Source organism: Octodon degus, unplaced genomic scaffold (genome assembly GCF_000260255.1).
Source record: "Octodon degus isolate 3935 unplaced genomic scaffold, OctDeg1.0 scaffold00070, whole genome shotgun sequence".
Taxonomy (NCBI): Eukaryota; Metazoa; Chordata; class Mammalia; order Rodentia; family Octodontidae; genus Octodon; species Octodon degus.
Genome location: NW_004524646.1, coordinates 5,531,837 through 5,550,453, shown reverse-complemented (window position 1 = coordinate 5,550,453; position 18,617 = coordinate 5,531,837). Strand labels below are relative to the sequence as shown.

Sequence of the window (18,617 nt, the reverse complement as noted above, 5' to 3'; positions counted from 1 at the left end):
AAAAAAAAAAAAAAAAAAAAAGAAAAAAAGAAAAAAAGAAAGGTGATGAAGTCTATAAATAGTTCTGATATAAACTGACAATAGTGCTAATTGAATATTACTTTTGGGAGAAAGTGGATCTAGGGTTTACAAAGTCCTTATTTTGTGCCATGTAAACTCCTAAGCATAGTACTCATTAAACCCTCACAACAGTCCTTGAGAAGAGTCATTAGCCCCACTTTGCAGATGAGGAAAATAATGTGCAGGGGAGAAAACTGATTGCCCAAGGTCACACAAAGTGCCAAAACCAAGAAATGAGCCCATCAGTCTCTCCAATAACCCATTTAGCCCTTTGGTAGCAAGGTAGGCAAGGATCTGGGAAGAGCCTAGGTGACATCAGAACAGCGCCACACCTCATTTGCTCACTACAGCGATGATCTTATTTTCCTAAATATACATAATTGTGAACGTCTGTGGATTAGGATGGGCTTTTCATTCTAAGATGAAATTATGGTGATTTCAACTGTATTAACTTAAGCCTAAAAAGCTATTACCAAAGCTTTAGAATTTGCACAATTCAGTTAGGAAGTATTTCTCTCTACTCTTTTATTCAAAGTATACCTTAAATAAACATATACTAACCAAACCCGATAAGGCAATGACTGATGAGACATGAGTTCTAAAGTAAAATGTATGCATTCAATGAAAAGTTCTGCCATTTCTGTCTTTTATCTTCACTGAAATAGATATTTATAAGCAGAAACGAATGGTGCTATTTCCACTGCTATCATTTGCCGAGTTGCTGCTAGTCTTTATTTTGTGATGTGTAACTGCTAAGTCAACTGGCAAGAGCTAGAAAGTGCTGACCACAGATCACTGTTGTTTCTCACCTTGAGATTAACACTGGAGTTGAAGTCAACATTAACTGACTGATGGTCAGATGTTTCTGGACATGACAAGATGCACCTTAATCTGTGGCCAGTTCCCCTATAGTCATAGGTCTCAAGTCTACACTTAGGTCAACTTCATAGAGGACAACCTCGAAGATTACCTCTTAGGACCCAACAGTGATCACATTTTAGGAGGACATGGCAGATTTCATTTCTTTTCTTTTCTTTTTTTTTTTTTTTTGGTGGAACCAGGGGACTGAATTAAGGCCCTTGTGCCTGCCAGGGAAGCACTTATTCTACTGAGCCATCTCCCTTACTCATAGGCAGATTTCAAAGGCAAAAGCTCATATTACTCTACCAAAGGGTATTTACTGCACATGAAAAATATCCTACAGTAATTCCCTTAAACAAGTGGTTCTCAACAGAGGTGACAGTGCCTCATAGAACACATGTGGCAATGTCCAGAAACACAAGCTTTCAAAATAGTGTTACAAAGGCAGGGATGTGTGCCTGTGTGCACACTTGCCCATTATCAGCATCTGGGGAGTACAGGCCAGGGGTGCTGCTGATGACCATTCATTATACATGGGACAGCTTCCTACCATGTAGGATTATTCAGCTCTAACAATAGTCCACAACTGAGAAACCCTGGACTAAATTGAAAAACTTATTAATAATTATTTTAATTATGCATATTTAATATAAAATACAAAACAAAAATTTTAGCTTATAAGGATTTTATCTTGAGAGCCTGTTTGGAGGTTCTGGCAGGGGGAGCGCAGTTACTTGTGTACCCTTGACCAATGAACCCTCCTGACCTCATGTACCCCTGACCCCTCCTCTATCAGGGGTGGCTGTCATCTTTGACTGAGCATGCAGCTTTAGGAGGGACACACATGGAGCACTGAAGGAGGAAGGGGACACCTGCCTCACCAGCCAGATCAGCTGAATCAACCATGGCGATCAATGGGGTGACAGATGCTGCAGCCAGATCACCCTCACATCCACAAGTATCTAATCATTAAGAACCATACTTAAAAGGTATTGAAATGTGTAGAGAATTAGTGTATGTGCCTATACTCATCCAAACATCAGCAATCACATACACAAAATGATAAAATTATTCATTTAAATATAAACACATCATATAGGGCCCTTGCTTACCTGGAATTTCATTGGCTACAACTGAGGGAGGGCTTGACTGGTTGCTGCTGATCTGCTGGTGGCTGATTAGATGGCAGCACTGTGGCACAGCACTACTGACCATGTAAAGTGTGTCTGGCACGTTGGACATTCTAACCATCCGCAACCGCACAAGGTCTGTCTGCTCCACCATCATCTCGTCCAGCACTGACTAAAACAGAAATTCAGTATGAACAAAACTGGTCAACCTTTCATTTGTATTAAATCATAGATTAAAGAAGATTATGACCCGGGGCCAGGGAGATGTCTCAGTAAAATAAGCACTTTCCTGGCAAGTGCAAGGATCTGGGTTCAATCCCTGGTTCCACAAAAAAAAAAAAAAAAAAAGATTATGATTTTCACCACATAAAAGAGAATCTACTGTTTCTCATTTATGAAGTTTTAAATTAGAGGCAAAAGGAGAAAATAACCCTACTTTTTTAATTTCTAAAGATTCTTTCTGGAGTACCTTTGTAAAAGTATAACCGTCCTCTGAAATATCTGCTTTTAATGACAAATTCTTGAAATTTGAAGGCCATAAAATTCAAAAATAAGTTATATGCCAAATTAAAAAAAACAAAGTATATATGTGCTAAGGATCAAATTCAGCATAATGTTCAAAATGTTGACAATTATTAAATTTAGGCTATAGATTTTTTTTTTGGCGGTATCAGGGGTTGAACTTAGGACCCTGTGCTTGCCAGGTAAGCACTTATTCTACTATCTTATTCTAGCTATCTCCCTGACCCTAGGCTATAGCTATTTTTGTTACATTAGTATCAAGGGCATTTATCTCCCCTAAACACAGAATGACCAAAATTAGATACTATGTAAACATTTTCTCATCTATTAAAAATTACAGGAGTTCACTGTTATTGTCATATTTTGGAGGGAAATTTTATGGTACAGTAATATACAATGGTAATTATTTACTAGGCTTGAAATTTTGTCTTAGTTTGTACAGGTACTCTAAAACTAAAAAGTCAACTATTTCAGAACTATGTTATAAGAGATCATGTGTTTAGTTTATCAAGATAAAATGAATGCAATTCTTTCAGAACATTTTCCCTATCCTCAAGAACATAAATACTGACAACTATTTTGATAACATAATAATAATAATCTTCAAGGCAACATGATAAAAAATGAATTTTAATATGGTCTAAGTTGTAAATAATGTTCAAAATTAAACATTGCACAAAACTATTCTGTTAAGTAGTCAAACTGGAGTTTATTTTTATTTTCTCTATTATTGGACATTTAGGGTATTTCCAAACTTTTTTTTTTAATGTATTTGGTACGGGGTCTCACTACATAGCTCAGACTCTTAGTGATCCTCCTGTTTTCAGCCTCCCCACTGCTGCCATTATAGGCGTGTGCCCACCATGCCCAGTCTCAGTGACCGGCTCAGTGCACTACACAGCATGTGGTGCACAGTTGTACCCTGGTCCCTGTGCTTGTCTAAGCAGGCGCTTAAGTCCACTGAGCTAGTTTGCTGACCCTTCCAAATATTTAAATAATGCATAATAAACATTTTTGTGCTTTTATTTGAAGACAAGGTCTTGTATGCAAGGTCCAGGCTGACCTTGAACTCAAGGCTATATTTTTGCCTCAGCCTCCCAAGCTCTAGAATCACAGACATGTGTTACAATGCCTGGCTGTGTATATGGTTTGTAATAAACTTGTCTAATATCTTCAGTAGCTTCATTACCTTTGCTTCTTCCACATAAGGGGAGAACAGACGAGGTCGAACATATATACCAGCATTTTTCTGCCGTAACCAGGCATTTGACTTTCCACCTTCTGTTGTAGGAAGCATATCTGATGGAGGAGTACTAATTAAACCTCTTTTCATCTTAAAAAAACAAAAACAAAACAAAAACTCTTTTTTAAGTAACTGGAGGTTTGTGTGAAATTAAAAGTATCATTAAGATAAATATATAAATCAAAGTATACACACTTTATCATTTAAATGAAAACTTAGGAATGTATGTGAAAATTAGAAATACCTCAAATGCTTAAAAATATTCGAAGGATTCAGTCATAAGAAGGTACTACAATTTCCCATTTTTCTCTACAACAGTTTTTACAGGGAAGAGACATTAATTTATCTATTTTGCTTATCCGTGCTCCCACCTCCTATCAGGACAAAATGATAGGACTATCACAAGGGCACTGGAAGCTCCCTTTAACAGCCCAGGGATATTTTGTTTTACCTGGCCCTACCTCATGGGCTCCCATATGGCCCTGAAAGTGCGGCACTGCACAACTAAGTGTGTATTGTGGCCTTTTGATACTAGAAGTATACAAATCAAATCCTTTAGCTCCAAAGGTAGTGGTAAGGATTAAGCAAAGGACAGGGACTTGGGGATAGTTTTGTGGTACAGCATCTGCCTAGCTGTGTGAGGCCCTGGGTTCTGTCCTCATACTACTAAAAATCACAATCCATAACCAAAAACCAAATAAAGGCAATGCAGATAAAAGCACATGGCTGGGTGCTTAGCAACTAACCAGAGAACATGAAGCCTAACAACCATTATTAGCCAATCTTTATTGGAAACTTCATTGCTCAGCATGAAACTAAAGCAGAGATTTATATTTTCTAGCTGAAGTTCTAAAGTATTTTTCTAAACTAAATAAAGGATTCAATTTGGTTTGAATCCCAGGTTTCAAATAAAACCATAATCGAGTTTCTCCACTGTTACTCTTATTAAGTAATAGTACCTAATTGATACACTAGTTAAAAACTTTTTTTTTTTTTTTTTTTTTGAGACAAGGTCTCACTACACAGTGCAGGCTGGCCTTGTGCTCACTTTTGTAGCCCCCAGGCTAGTCTCGAACTTGTAGAGCTCTTGCTGTTCAACTTCCTGAATGCTGCTGGTATTACAGGTGAGTACTGGGATTACATGCATGCGCCAGCATGCCTGGTTCTGGGGCTGCACGATGGGCGCCTGCATCTAGGGCTGAGATGTTATGGCACGTGGAGCTGGGGATCGAACGCAGGTCGTTCTGCTTGCCAGGTAGGTGCTTATGCCTCTGAGCTATCTTTCCAGCCCCAAAACACTATTTTAATAAAAATAGCATTTTATAGTATTTAAAATATAGAAAAAAAATCAATAAACTGATAGCAACTGAGATTATGTTGATGTTTCCTTCCAGTCTGTTCCATATTAATTTCTACATAATTATTGGTACATAAATATATTTTGTATCCTCCTTTTTAAAAATTGTATTTCAACAGGATTTTTCATGTTAATATTAGTCTTCTCAAGACAATAAATTCTTTTTTAAAAAATTTTTATTTATTTGTGTGTGTGTGTGTGTGTGTGTGTGTGTGGCCAGCTCAGCCCACCAGGGGGCGGGGCTGGCTGGCATGTGGTGCTGGGGGATTGAATAGAGGTCCCTGTGCTTTGCTAAGCTTGTTCTAAGTAGGTGCTTTAGACCACTGAGCCATCTCACCTGCCCCAAGGCAATAAATTCTTGAATAGTCATACTATGTTCTTTGTCTTGTTAGAAATTTATGCTATTGCCAAATAGTTACATGGCATTAACATCTTTCTACAAATATGTGAACACAACATATGTACACACACAAACATGTACACACACACACGGTATTTCTCGAAAGAAACATCAAAGGCAAAAATGACCAGGTCGATGGTGAAGTTTCTAGATCAAACAATAAGAATATTTTGATAGCTTTTACTAATATTTTCAACTGTTATTCATCTGGACTGGGTCAATCAATGTTATCAATATACTACTGTAATTTTCTTATGGGACAGTAATACTATTTCAAAGATTAATTGCTGGAATGGTTAAAAAACCTTTACTAATATGCAATGAAATAATCATTTAATTTAAACTTCTTCCTCCTTACCAGTCAATCAGTAGCATACTGATTTGTAACAGCTCATTTATTATGCTTAATGCTTACATTAATTAGGACATTTTTCTTGGCTATTTTGTCTTGTCTGTTATGTTAACTATTCTAAATTAGACATTAGTATTCTAAAATATTTTACCTCTAGACGAGTTATCCTATATTATATACTTTTTTAATAACTTGAGAAAATGACCTCCATCTAGCCCTGTACCTCAAAAACCTAGAAAAACAAAAACAAACTCAACCCCAAGTTAGTAGAAGGTAGATAATAAAGATTAAAGCACAAATGAACTTAACATTAAAAATACAATATAGAGGGGCTGGTGAGATGGCTCAGTGGTCTAAAGCACCTACTTAGAACAAGCTTAGCAAAGCACAGGGACCACAGTTCAATCCCCCAGCACCACATGCCAGCCAGCCCCACCCCCTGGTGGGCTGAGCTGGCCACACACACACACACACACACAATAAATAAATTAAAAAAATACAATATAGAAACAATCAATAAAATGAAGGTGCTGGGCTTCTTTTTTTCTTTTTTCTTTTTTTTTCTTTTTTTTTTTTTTGACAGAACCGGGGACTGAACTCAGACCCTTGTGCTTGCCAGGGAAGCACTTACTCCACCGAGCCATCTCCCCGGCCCCTGGTGCTGGGCTTCTTGCAAAGATAAAATCACATCGCTGAAAAATACATTAATTTCCTACTAGCTTTGGCTGGAGATAACACTGCTAAAGTATAGTTTACAATGATCATGACTGCATAGATTATTTTTTCAGAATTCAAAGGCTGTTTTTGTCTAAATAACTGAGTCTTTTTGTTTAGGTCTGATCAAGTATCTGATGGGTGAGCTTTTGATGTTAAGAAGCTAAAAAGCTACCCTCAAATCACACTAAAGGAGCTATCTTCTGAATGTGTCTCATGAAAATTATGACAATTACACATGTGCAGACAATGGGTTACTTCACTTCCAATGACCTTTCCCCATGGTTTAGAAAATCCTGCTTTTTTTTTATCAAATATATATCTTCAAACTCTATTCTCTGGGAGGTGGATATGAGACTTGGTTTTCTTCCGTATGCTTGGCTACTTTGTGAATAAACTATTTCCTTTTTGCAAAACTTATTTCAGTGAGAGACATATTGTTTGGTGGAGAAAACAGGCCTGGTGTGCTAACAGTCTCTTCAATACAAGGATATAAAGATAATACACACAAAAATGAAACTATAGCTGTATTTCTCACTATACATAAAAAGCAACTCAAAATGAATTGATGTCTTAAATGGAAGACCTGAAATTATGAAACTACTGGAAGAAAAGACAGGGGAAAAATTCTAGGACACCAGTTCAAGCAAGGATTTTTTTTTTTTTTTTTTTGCGGAACCAGGGATTGAACTCAGGCCCTTGTGCATGCCAGGCAAGTGCTTATTCTACTAAGCCATCTCCCCAACCCAAGCAAGGACTTTTTTAAGCAAGGACTTCTTGAATAAAATCCTGAAAGCATGGGCAACTAAAGCAAAAATACACAAATGGGATTACATTAAATTAAAAATAACCCACAGAGTGAAGAAAGCCTATATATATAGAGTAAGAGAAAATATTTGTAAACCATATACCTGATAAATTATTATTCAAAATACATAAGGAACTCAACAGAAATAAGCTCCCCAAATAATTTCATTTAAAAACAGGCAAAAACCCATAATAGACATTTCTCACAAGAGAACTTATCAGTGGCAAACACGTATATGAAAAAAATGCTCATCATCAGGAAAAGGCAAATCAAACCCATAAGATACAAACTCTAGTTACAGCAGCTTTCAGCAAAAGCAACATTATTATTGGGTATATACCTAAAAGAAATGAAGCTAGTGATTCATGTCTGTTTCACTCAGACATCTATATCCCTATATTTATTTAACCACTGTTTACAACAGCCAATTAGTGGACTGAACCAAAATATCCACCAATGAAAGAATAGATAAAAAAATGTGGAATATACACCCAATGGAGTATTATTCGGCTTTTAAAAAAAGGATCCTGGTCTTTGTCATCATGGATGAACATGGATGGCATTATGTTGAGTGAAATAAGCCAGGCATGAAAAGACAAATACTGTATGGTTTCATATGTAGAACTTAATGCAATTTTTTTTGGGGGGGTACCAGGGATCAAATTCAGAATCTTGTGCTTGCCAGCCAGGCACTTAAACTACTGCACCATCTCCCTGGCCCACATACGTAGAATCTAAAAAGCTGATCTCATAGCAGTTGAGACCAGATCAGCTGTTATCAGAGACGTGGGAGGATTGAGGAAGATGGATAGAGGCTGGTAAATCGGTTCAATGTTGGAAGAAGTTCTAGCAGGGTGTAGTACCTAGTATAGTAGGGTAACCACAGTTAAATATAGTTTGTTTTGGTTTGTGTAGATCTTGCTATGTGTAGTCCCAGCTGGCTTTGAACTTACTATGTAGCCCAGGCTGGCCTCAAATTTGTGATGATCTTCCTGTCTCAGCCTCCTGAGTGCTTGGATTACAGGTGTGTGCCACCATACCTTGCCCCTATATTTCAAAATGACTGGAAGATTTTGAATGTTCTCACCACAAAGAAGCGATAAAAGTGTAAGGCGATAGATATGCTACTTACTCAATATGATTGTATACTTATGTAAATCAAAAAACTTAAAAGAAAAAATTGTTTATAAGTATTACATTAAATTCAGAAACAAATTTGTGAAGAATATTTTTCTATTCACTAATTTAACCAATTCCATTAGTTTTATTTTATTATTATTTTTTAATGTATTTAGTACAGGGTCTACAGGGTCTCACTACACAGATTGGACTCATAGTGATTCTTCTGTTTTCAGCCTTCCAAACGCTGGGATTACAGATGTGTACCACTGCACGCCTGCCCAGTCTCAATTGCCATCCCAGTGTGCCCTGAGGGTGGGGCTGGCACAGCAGGCCAGGGATTGAACCCTGGTCCCTGTGTCTGCCTAAGCAAGTGCTTTAATCTGCTGAGCTATTTGGCTGGTCCAATTCTATTAGTTTTAGTTTGAAAAAATTTACTTAAAAATCATGAAAGGAACATGACTGCTTCATTCTCCTTTTGTCTAATATTTTTCTGCTCTTAAAGAGTCTCCAAAGATATCTTCTACCCTTTTATTTTTAAATACAGATCTACTTGATCTATACTGATGAATGACTGAATTAAATTACCAAGAACCTACATTATTGCAGAGTAAGACCTATTTCCCCTCATAGTTCTCATTCACCCAACATTCATATTATTTGACAAACACTGGGGACATAGCATTGTATAGAAGACATTAGTTTTTGTCCTCATGTACTTTACAGCTTCATAAGATTTTATTAGTAATAGGAATTATTTGTAGTAATTAAAACAAGCCTGGTGTTTTTCTTTCCATGGAAGGAATAAAGACAGACACTTACTGCGTCGCTTAAGACTTCACTGTTTATAGGTAAGATGTGTTCAATTCGCACAAAAGGTAAGAGAGAAGAAAGGATCTCTCTAAGCTCCTCGACGTCCAGGTCTCGCCGTTTCACTCCTCTTTTGTTGACACTATGTGCAGTTCCACTCAATAAGTTTGGTTCTGTGAGACAGAAAATAGAAAGTCTCTATCCAAATCAAAATTTTCAATAGCCTTCTGTCTTTAGTACACACATTCTCAGACCACTCTATGAACTAAGTATATCTGTTTTTTAAAGGGGTTATGAAGCAATCAATTTTTCAGTCTTGAGTTTATGGAATTCAGAAGTGTTTGGACAAAAAAAAAAGTGTGGTGGCACAGTGCAATAATAAAAGAATACTAAAGAATAAAATTCTTTTTTATATAGTAACTCCATGGAAGAAAGATGACAATTCAACATCTAGTTTCATCAAGAGTTTTCTCTTAAGCCTTCTCACTTTTGTAACCAGTTTTTAGCATAGCACGAGCAGCACTGTAGGTTATCAATATGTTCACTGGGCTATCTATGTTTAATAGCAATTTAACAACATTTTAATGACTCAGTCTCCAAAAGAACAAAACCTAATATACATTCTATACAATTTTACATTTTTATGACATTTCCTAGGTTTTAATAAGTAGGAATGTTACTGTATATAAGCAAACCCTTTCATTTTGGACATGTACTGTACTGTACGCCCACTGTCCGCAGTTGAGAATAAAGATTTTCTTTACTTTAAAAGAATTATTTTTAATTAATAAGAGGTATAAGTAAGAGAGAAGGTGCAAAATACACATACAGTATGGAGATGAGAGAAAAATTACACAATTTCAGATAACTTTAATCACTTTTTAAATCTAAGGGGCCTTTTCCTTAAAAAATTAATAGTGAATAAGCTAACTCAAAAATGTTTTTACAAATATAGTATTCTATAAGAAAACTCGTACCTTCCTTAAATCATTATTTACACACACACACACAGACATTTTTGAGAAGGTAAACTTTTTTCCTGGAGCTATTCAAAATAAAACTGTGGTGTGTAGAAAATTTTTTTTCTTAGCTTTGCTATGATTTGGCTTCATATTAATATAAAGTAGATATTACTTCTCAATTTTTTTTTTCTTCAGTGGCATCTTGTTTTCAGATGAAATCTTACATGAAACCCCCAAGTAGCTAATAGGTAAGGATAAACTCCTTATGTAATGGAGGGGACTGACACAAAAGAGTGGACATTTGCTTAGCTTCATTCTTACTCCTGCAGAAGAAACTTTCATTCTAATCCAGTCTCAAAACTATGCTTTTAAGGGAAATTTATCCTTTAAGCATGTTTAGTATCTGCCCAAAATAAATACAATACTTCATCACTGCCAAACTTACATCAAGGAACAAATCTATGACTTATAAGGATTATACAGAATTATCTACAACCAATTCTTGTTATTTCCAGTAGGTATGTGCCATAAAACTGACCCGAACAGTGACTTAGTGAATTGTGAACTGCTGCTCTAGGAGGGAAACATAAGGGCTAGTTTTTTTTTTTTTTTTTTTTTTTTGTATTTCAGTTTTATTTAAGCCTAGGGCTAAACCAAATCAAAAGTGGATTGAACTTAGAGTAAATACACTGAAATTTTAACTCACAAGTGCCAGCTGCAGGAGTTTGGAAGCATTTAATCCACTCTTTTTTCTTTTCTTGAGTAATGTTATCAGCTTACCACAAATTGGCCAAATTCAACTTAAAATTTTTCATCACTGAACTTTAGTTTTTCTACCTCTTCCCAGAACTTTACTTCCCTCTTCAAGTTTCAATTTAAAATTTTACAGACAATCAAATTTCCATTCTTATACACACTTTAGTATAACTGACATATATCCGGGAGTAGCAGACAATGTAACTAGCTTCTCCAGACATTTCTAAAGCTGCTCCTGGCCTACCAGAACAGTCACTTAACACCATTCCTGTTACTGATGTATCACATAAGGGCTAGTTCTTCTAAGTCTGTGAGTACAACATTTTGTCAAATGATCAGGAGGTAGGTTAGCTCTGTGTGCCTCCATTTAAAAACAGGTTATTTACTATATGCTGTTGATTCCCTAATGCTGAACAACACTGTAGCCCATGCCTGAAGGAGGCTTATCTTCTGTACATATTTTCTCCACGAGGCACATCATAGCCACCTTACACTTAGGAGCACTACACAACACTTCAACATCATATTTGGGGGCTCTTTTCAGTAGTGAGATCACTAATAAGAACACAAAAATGTGAAAAACAGCATTAAATAGACTGAGAGAAGGACCCTTGTTTACAATATGTAAAACAAGAAATCAAAATGACATTCCCTCGGTTTTTAAAAAATGTTTTTAAATTTGTTTTTTTTAAACATTTTATTTTTCTTTCTTTCTTTCTTTTTTTTTCCCCCCGGAACTGGGGGTTGAACTCAGGCCCTTGCGCTTGCCGGGCAAGCACTTATTCTACTGAGCCATCTCCCCAGCCCCTAAAAATGTTTTTAATTTAAAAAAAATTTTTTTTTTTGCTATTCCTTTGTTGAACTTCTGCTGGGAATGCACTCTCAGAAGGACTCACATTTTTTTGCTGCTCTGTGCATGTCTATAAATGACCTTGAAAATGCTATGAACATGGATTTTTGAGGTTACAAACAAATTTTACTGAGTAGATAAATTCACAAATACAGAATATACGAATGAGATCAAGCTAGCTAAACTGACATTTATAAACCTTTCTTAGTTTACTACAGAGAAACACATACTTTTTGTGAGTTTTTCTTTTCTTTTTTTTTTTTTTTTTTGAGAAAGGGTCTCACTGCCCAGGCTGGCTTCAACTTGGGATCCTCTTTTCTCAGCCCTGAGTGTTGGGTTTATAGGTGTGAAAACACCACCATGCCTGGCTTGGTTTTCATATTAGAAAAAAAAAAAAAAAAAGTCCCAGTTGAGAATTGTGAAAGGCTTTCCCAGACCACAGACAAAAAATTAGAAGAAATAAACAGGACCACTTCTGCTCCTGATGACTTGGGTAGTAGTACACTAAACATATTTTTAAGGTTTGTATTTTCTTTTTAGACAGTCTTACTGTGCAGTTCAGGGTGGCCTCAAACTTGCGGTGATCCTGTTGTTTCAACCTCCTGAGTGCTAGGATTACAGGCATGGACCACCACACCTGGCCACTTTAAAAACAAGGTTGGAAGCAAGGCTTAGCACAAAATTTGTATGTACTTAAAAATAAGATAGTACAAGTCTATAAACATATCAACTCTTTTACCTTCTACCATATCTTAAAATAAGCAGCAAATAAACATTTTAATGCTCCTCTCTTTTTTCTTTTTTTTTGGCCCTAAGGATGGAATCTAGGAACTTTTACATGCTAAGCACATATTCTATTCAAGCTATACTCCCAGCCCTTCATATTTTTCTGATTGAGGCAAAAGTCATATAACATGAAATTCACCATTTTAAAATGCACAATTCAAGAGGCAGGGGGATCTCTGTGAGTTAGAGACCAGCCTGGGCTACAAAATGAGCTTAAGGCCAACCTGAGCTGCATAGGGAGACCGTGTCTCAAAAAGATTAAATAACTAAAAGTTTGCAATATAATGACTTTAAGTACATTCACACTATTGTGCAACCATCAACACTAATTCCAGAGCACTTTCATCAACAATATATTTTTGCAATATTTCAATCATTATGTGAAAATTTTCATTGTAATATGCTCATTACATTAAGTACACAGAACATAAAAAAGTAATCTTTTAAAATTGTAAAAATTTTCTGATGTTTACTTTACCAAGCTATACTCCTCAACTGAAGTATTTTATTGATGTCAAAAAACTATTTTCACTATAATATGTTTTCAAGACTGATGAGTACTACAAAGACAACAATATGCAATGTATTAATTACTATGTGTCCTACTAACCTGTTTTGAAACTGTCTTTTTTTTTAAAAATTTTTTTATTTATTTGTGTGTGTGTGTGTGTGTGTGTGTGTGTGTGTGGCCAGCTCAGCCCACCAGGGGGCGGGGCTGGCTGGCATGTGGTGCTGGGGGATTGAACCGCAGTCCCTGTGCTTTGCTAAGCTTTTTCTAAGTAGGTGCTTTAGACCACTGAGCCATCTCACCAGCCCGAAACTGTCTTGTTATTTATTTCTCTTTAAAATTAGTAAAAGATTAAAAAAAAAAGATGTGTAGTATGCATTTCAGTAAGCATTTGGAAATATAGAAAACCATCAAAAACTTATGCAAGCTGATTGGCATAAACTAACTTTTTGAACTTACCTCTGTCTGCTATTCTTTTCATCAACTGATGCTCTCCCCACTTAATTAGATATTTAAGGATATCTTGTTCACTTGCCTAAAATAAAAAAGGTTCATATTTTAATTAAATTAAATTGTTAATTTCATTAATGACTTTCCCTAAGTGATAATATAAAGAGGAAGTACAGCTTACCATATTTCTCTCTTTTCATAGGCTTTTCGAAATTTCAGAGTTAAATCTATAGTGCACCAGCAACAAATACTCAAAATTTCACTGCATGAATTTTATTCAACAACCTTACTCTTACGTCCAACTAAAATTATTATTTTTATTTCTACACCCTCCCTTTTCCTATTTTCTTGTTTTGTACTTATCTCACTATGGTTTCTATACAATTGCTTTAAATATCTTGGGAACAACCTGGAAATAAAAACATATATGGAAGTAAAAGATACAACGTCTACTACCTCTTGTAAGGACGGGAGAAACAACATGTCAACCCATGACAAAAGAGATTATGACCGCCACAGGTATTTTATGGGTTGGTGAGGGATGCTTGAAGGACAATCTATGAAATGGCAATGACCCCTCATGTCTTTGTACCCTATTTAAAACCTTACAGCAAATCTAGGCTGCTCCCTAAGTTTTTTACTTTCCAAGAAGGAATAAAAAGCTCCTAAAGATAATAATCTGAGAGAATATATTCTAATTCCCATAAACATAAAGCAACTAGTCTTAACAGTGAGACAAGGTTGATGAACAAAGACATTCCATAAATCAAGCCCAGCTGTGACAACATTTGTACTGCCATCAAAGTAATATCAAAGGAAAAGAACAGATGCAGAGTAGGTTATTTAATTTTTACTTCACTTTCTGATTGAGATGATAGTATTTTGTAATTTTTCTAGTACAAACAAAACGACATGAAATGGATCAATGAACTTTTCTATAGGCCAAGAAAAAAACAGAACACTTCACAAATTTGCCCAGGGACCTTCCTAATCTTGTCTATATTATTCTATTTTTAGTGTATGTGTTGCTGAAGTGAGCTCATGGTTTTATAACATTAAAACTGTTTTATAGTTTTCATCATAAAATTCACACAGTCCCTCAAAGTCAAGTTTTAAAATAGCTTACGTGAAAATACTTTTCGTATTAGAATCTATTATAAATTACAAAGTTAGATTGACATAAGGACACAGAGTATATCTAAAATTACTTCTAGTTAAAAATTAGTTGAAAACATTACTATATTTGGCAGAATATATATGTATATAAATATATATATAAATATAACTAAAAACTCAATATATATATAGTTTTTATAAGTAGTTAAACAGATCAGAAATTGAATATTATTCCTTACTATTACTTAAATTATTATCTACAAACTAAGTACAGTAGTACCTTGGCTCATGAACTTAATCTGCTCTATGATTTTGGAAAAGATGGCCACATTTTAGTTTGTGAGGGAAACTGGCTGTGGTTGGGTTTGTGACCTGACGGAGAGTTTGCAAACAAAAAGAGAATTTTGCCAAACATGTCTGTTTGCAAGTCAAACTGCAAACAAAAGCATTCATGAACCAAGGGAAGCACTGTAGCTGATAATCTATCAAAAGAAACCGTTATGGTGAATCCACATTAATGGAAGACAAGAAAGTCAATATTGAGACGTGCTTCTGTTCTTGCCTACCGCCTCAGTGATATAACTGCATAGGTGGCATGAAGGTCCAGTGAGACAGACAGACAGCTGCTGCTGTACAAATATGAAGAGGGCATTCCTGGTGGTTTGAACACAGCCTGGGCCCCCTCCCTCATAGAAGAATAATAAAACATAGATGAGTTCTTGGTGCACATACAAATGACAATGATTTTGAGACGTGCAGAAATGATTACCTGTAGGTAGTCTGACTGGATAGCAGTAAGCAGATGATCTTTGCTGAGTTCATAAAAAACATCCGAAGTCATGACCTGGGATAATTCCTCACAGAGGAAATGCAAAGCTTGCCGGTGCACCCACTTAGAGCCATACGGATGAGAGCTCCACTTGAGGATGGCAATTAAGGTATCTAATGAGATGCTCTCTGCAATGATATCCTCACAGCCTAAAAGAGAAGGCAAAGACTTCTGAGATTAACCATAAATATTATTTATTGAACATCAGTGTGTCAGGCACTATACTTAATCTGGCTACAGTACCAAGAATTCAAGGAGATTAAATAAAATCTCTTAGAAATCACCAAAACTTGGTGGGATGGGATTATGGATTATAACATCACTGGGAATTCTGCTGCCCTATAGAGACGGATCGGTAGAAAAACCCAGACAATCCTCCCAGTTGTCCAAGAGAATAAATATCTACACACAAACCCAATAATTCGAATAAGATAGTGAAAAGCACTAGTCCAGAGGGGAAAGAAGAGTAGGTGTTGATGTCAAAGTGGTAGAAACTGACCAGAGGAAGAAAATGAATGACACGTGACTGACACAAATCTGCACATGAGAAGACTGACGGGCTGCCGACCATGAAGACATCTGTTCTTTGGGTTATCTTACTAACCCTAAATCTTACAATGTTAGTAATTTAGTTCCTCAGAAAACAAACAAAATATCAAAACTTAATGCTCATTTGGGTTTAATTCTAGCAAAATTAAAAAGAAACATGTAATTTAAGTGAAAAAGGCCAAGATCCCAGAGAAAGCAATATAGCATTTTAAGTGCTCCAAGAAGAAAATAAAATCTGAGGGTAGTCAGTTATTCTCCTTAGAAAAGATGATTTCAAAAAATAAAGATATAAAATCTGAGTGACAACGATAGTAAAAAGCAAAATAGCTAAAGTTAGACAGAAATTTTTCACTGAGTTTACTATGAAATAAAAATCATCCCAGCACTTGGGAGGCTGAGGCAGGAAGAGTGCTGCAAGTTCAAGGCCAGCCTGGGCTACATAGCAAGTTCAAGGCTAACCTGAACTACAAAAGACCTTGTCTCAAGAAACAAAGCAAACAAACCTCAATTCTGATAACATGTAAACAAAAAGCAGAAATATTTAAACATTACTACTTCCAAACTCTCAAAAATTAAGCTATATAGGTTACTTTCCAATAAATTCAGCTTTAAAAGATCTAGCTGAAGGAAGAAAGGTCATCAATGAATTTTCAAAGACTTCCAAAGTTCGAAGTTACTTGAGAGAAAAATCCTTAAAGGTCAAAAGAGAAGGGAGTAAATTCCATATTTAGGTGTACAAGATCATTAATAGCCAATATGGTTTTGACAAAAAAAAAAACCCGCTTCTTTCTTTTTTCTAGTAAGGTACTCAGTAAAGAGAAATAGATAAGTAACATGATATCCACAAAACATGAAACAAAATATTTCATGATGCCACTATGTTAGTATCGTAAGACAGGTCTTAAGTCTATGCTTATATGTTTTATGCTGTCTTTAGTGTATACTTAGCACTTTCTTGAACCTGGTAGGTGCTAAATAAAACTGTACTGGATAAACAAATAGAACTTCCCAGATGTGAGGCAGGCAACAGAACAGTGGTGAAAAGAACCACTTACAAGCAGCATCAATGGAGGGTACAATGAGGGGGTGGTCACTGTCCTTGCCATGTTTACCAAGTAGTTGGATAATGATATCAAAAGTAAGCTGGGTGTGGCAGGACACATCTGTAATCCTAGTTACTTGACACTAGAGAATTCTAAGTCTTGAGGCCAGCCTGGTCAATTCAGAGATCTAGTCTTAAAATGAAGCGGTGGGGATGTAGCTTAGTGGTAAATCACTTGGCTAGCATTCACAGGGGCCTAGTTTCAATCCCCAGTATACCCCCTCCCCCACCAAAATTTGGAAAGTAAGCTTCAGAATCCTGAGATGACTTGAGATAGTTCAGCGATATGAGTGCTTGCCTGGCAAGTGCAAGGTCCTGAGTTCAATCTCTGGTACCAAAAAAAAAAAAAAAAATCCACCCCCCCAAAAACCAAAAAACCCTGAGATGACCTAAACATACTGCAAAGCCATAATTGGCTAAAAACATTGGTCAAAATCACATTGCAATATAACTAGAAAAACCAGGAAGCTCTACACTTCAGACTAAAGAAAAAACAACTGCAGAGTAGACTATATATGAATAGTATAATTACCATCTACATAAAATATCTGGGAATTTTAATTGCAGGAATGCAAAATGTGATACAGCTGCTATAAAGCTGAAGCAATCTCAGGCTTTTAAGGTATAAGCACCAAGTCCTCATTAGAGACTGCTCTCTTCTGTTCTTTGTGTACCCTGTGTTTTAGATGGGCACTGTTCAAATCACACAGTTTTCAGAGAAGGGTAAGAGAATAGTACAAAGCTTGAGACTTACAAAGCAGAAAAACTCCAAACAAATAAGATTATGTAGCTTATGTAACAGAAACCTCAGAAGAGACATTAAGAACTGTCTTTAAATGTCTGATAGGCCTTTAGGAGGGAGAGGAGAAATAACTGACTTCCATTCTTGCAAGGGCAGGTCCTGGGAAACAAGTGGCTCATAATAAGACATTCGTAACAATTAGAATTTTTCTCCTCTACCAAAAAAAGATCCTTCCAAAAAGCAACAAAGACTGCTGGCTCATCACATAAGGGACAAAGTACAAAGAACATTTTCACTGGATAGGTACTAGTTGATAGATAAGGTGTACAAGATACACAAATTTCTTTTATCACAAAGATAAAATTATTTTTAGAAAAGTGGTTTCAGGTGCAAGGTGCTGAGTTCAATTCCTGGTGTGTGTGTGTGTGTGTGTCTGTGTTTGTGAGAGAGAGAGAGAGAGAGAGAGAGAGAGAGAGAGAGAGAGAGAGACTCCTAGCCAATAAGTGTTAAGAACTATAAAGAAAGAGACTTAAAGACAGCATGATTGTGAATTTATGTTTCTGAAGTTACAAATAAGTACAACACAGTAGG

At 36.1% G+C, this 18,617-nt stretch overlaps 1 protein-coding gene across 1 annotated transcript in view; it reads right to left on the bottom strand.

Moving 5' to 3' along the window:
* Positions 1-18,617, bottom strand: part of Btbd7 (BTB domain containing 7) — a 145,252-nt gene that overhangs the window by 6,459 nt on the left and 120,176 nt on the right. The window contains exons 4-8 of the mRNA XM_004635149.2: positions 15,574-15,782; positions 13,698-13,773; positions 9,389-9,549; positions 3,763-3,906; positions 2,034-2,223 (exon numbers count right to left, since the gene is read on the bottom strand). Of these exons, the coding sequence (XP_004635206.1) occupies positions 2,034-2,223; positions 3,763-3,906; positions 9,389-9,549; positions 13,698-13,773; positions 15,574-15,782 (780 nt within the window). The remainder of the gene's footprint in view (positions 1-2,033; positions 2,224-3,762; positions 3,907-9,388; positions 9,550-13,697; positions 13,774-15,573; positions 15,783-18,617) is intronic.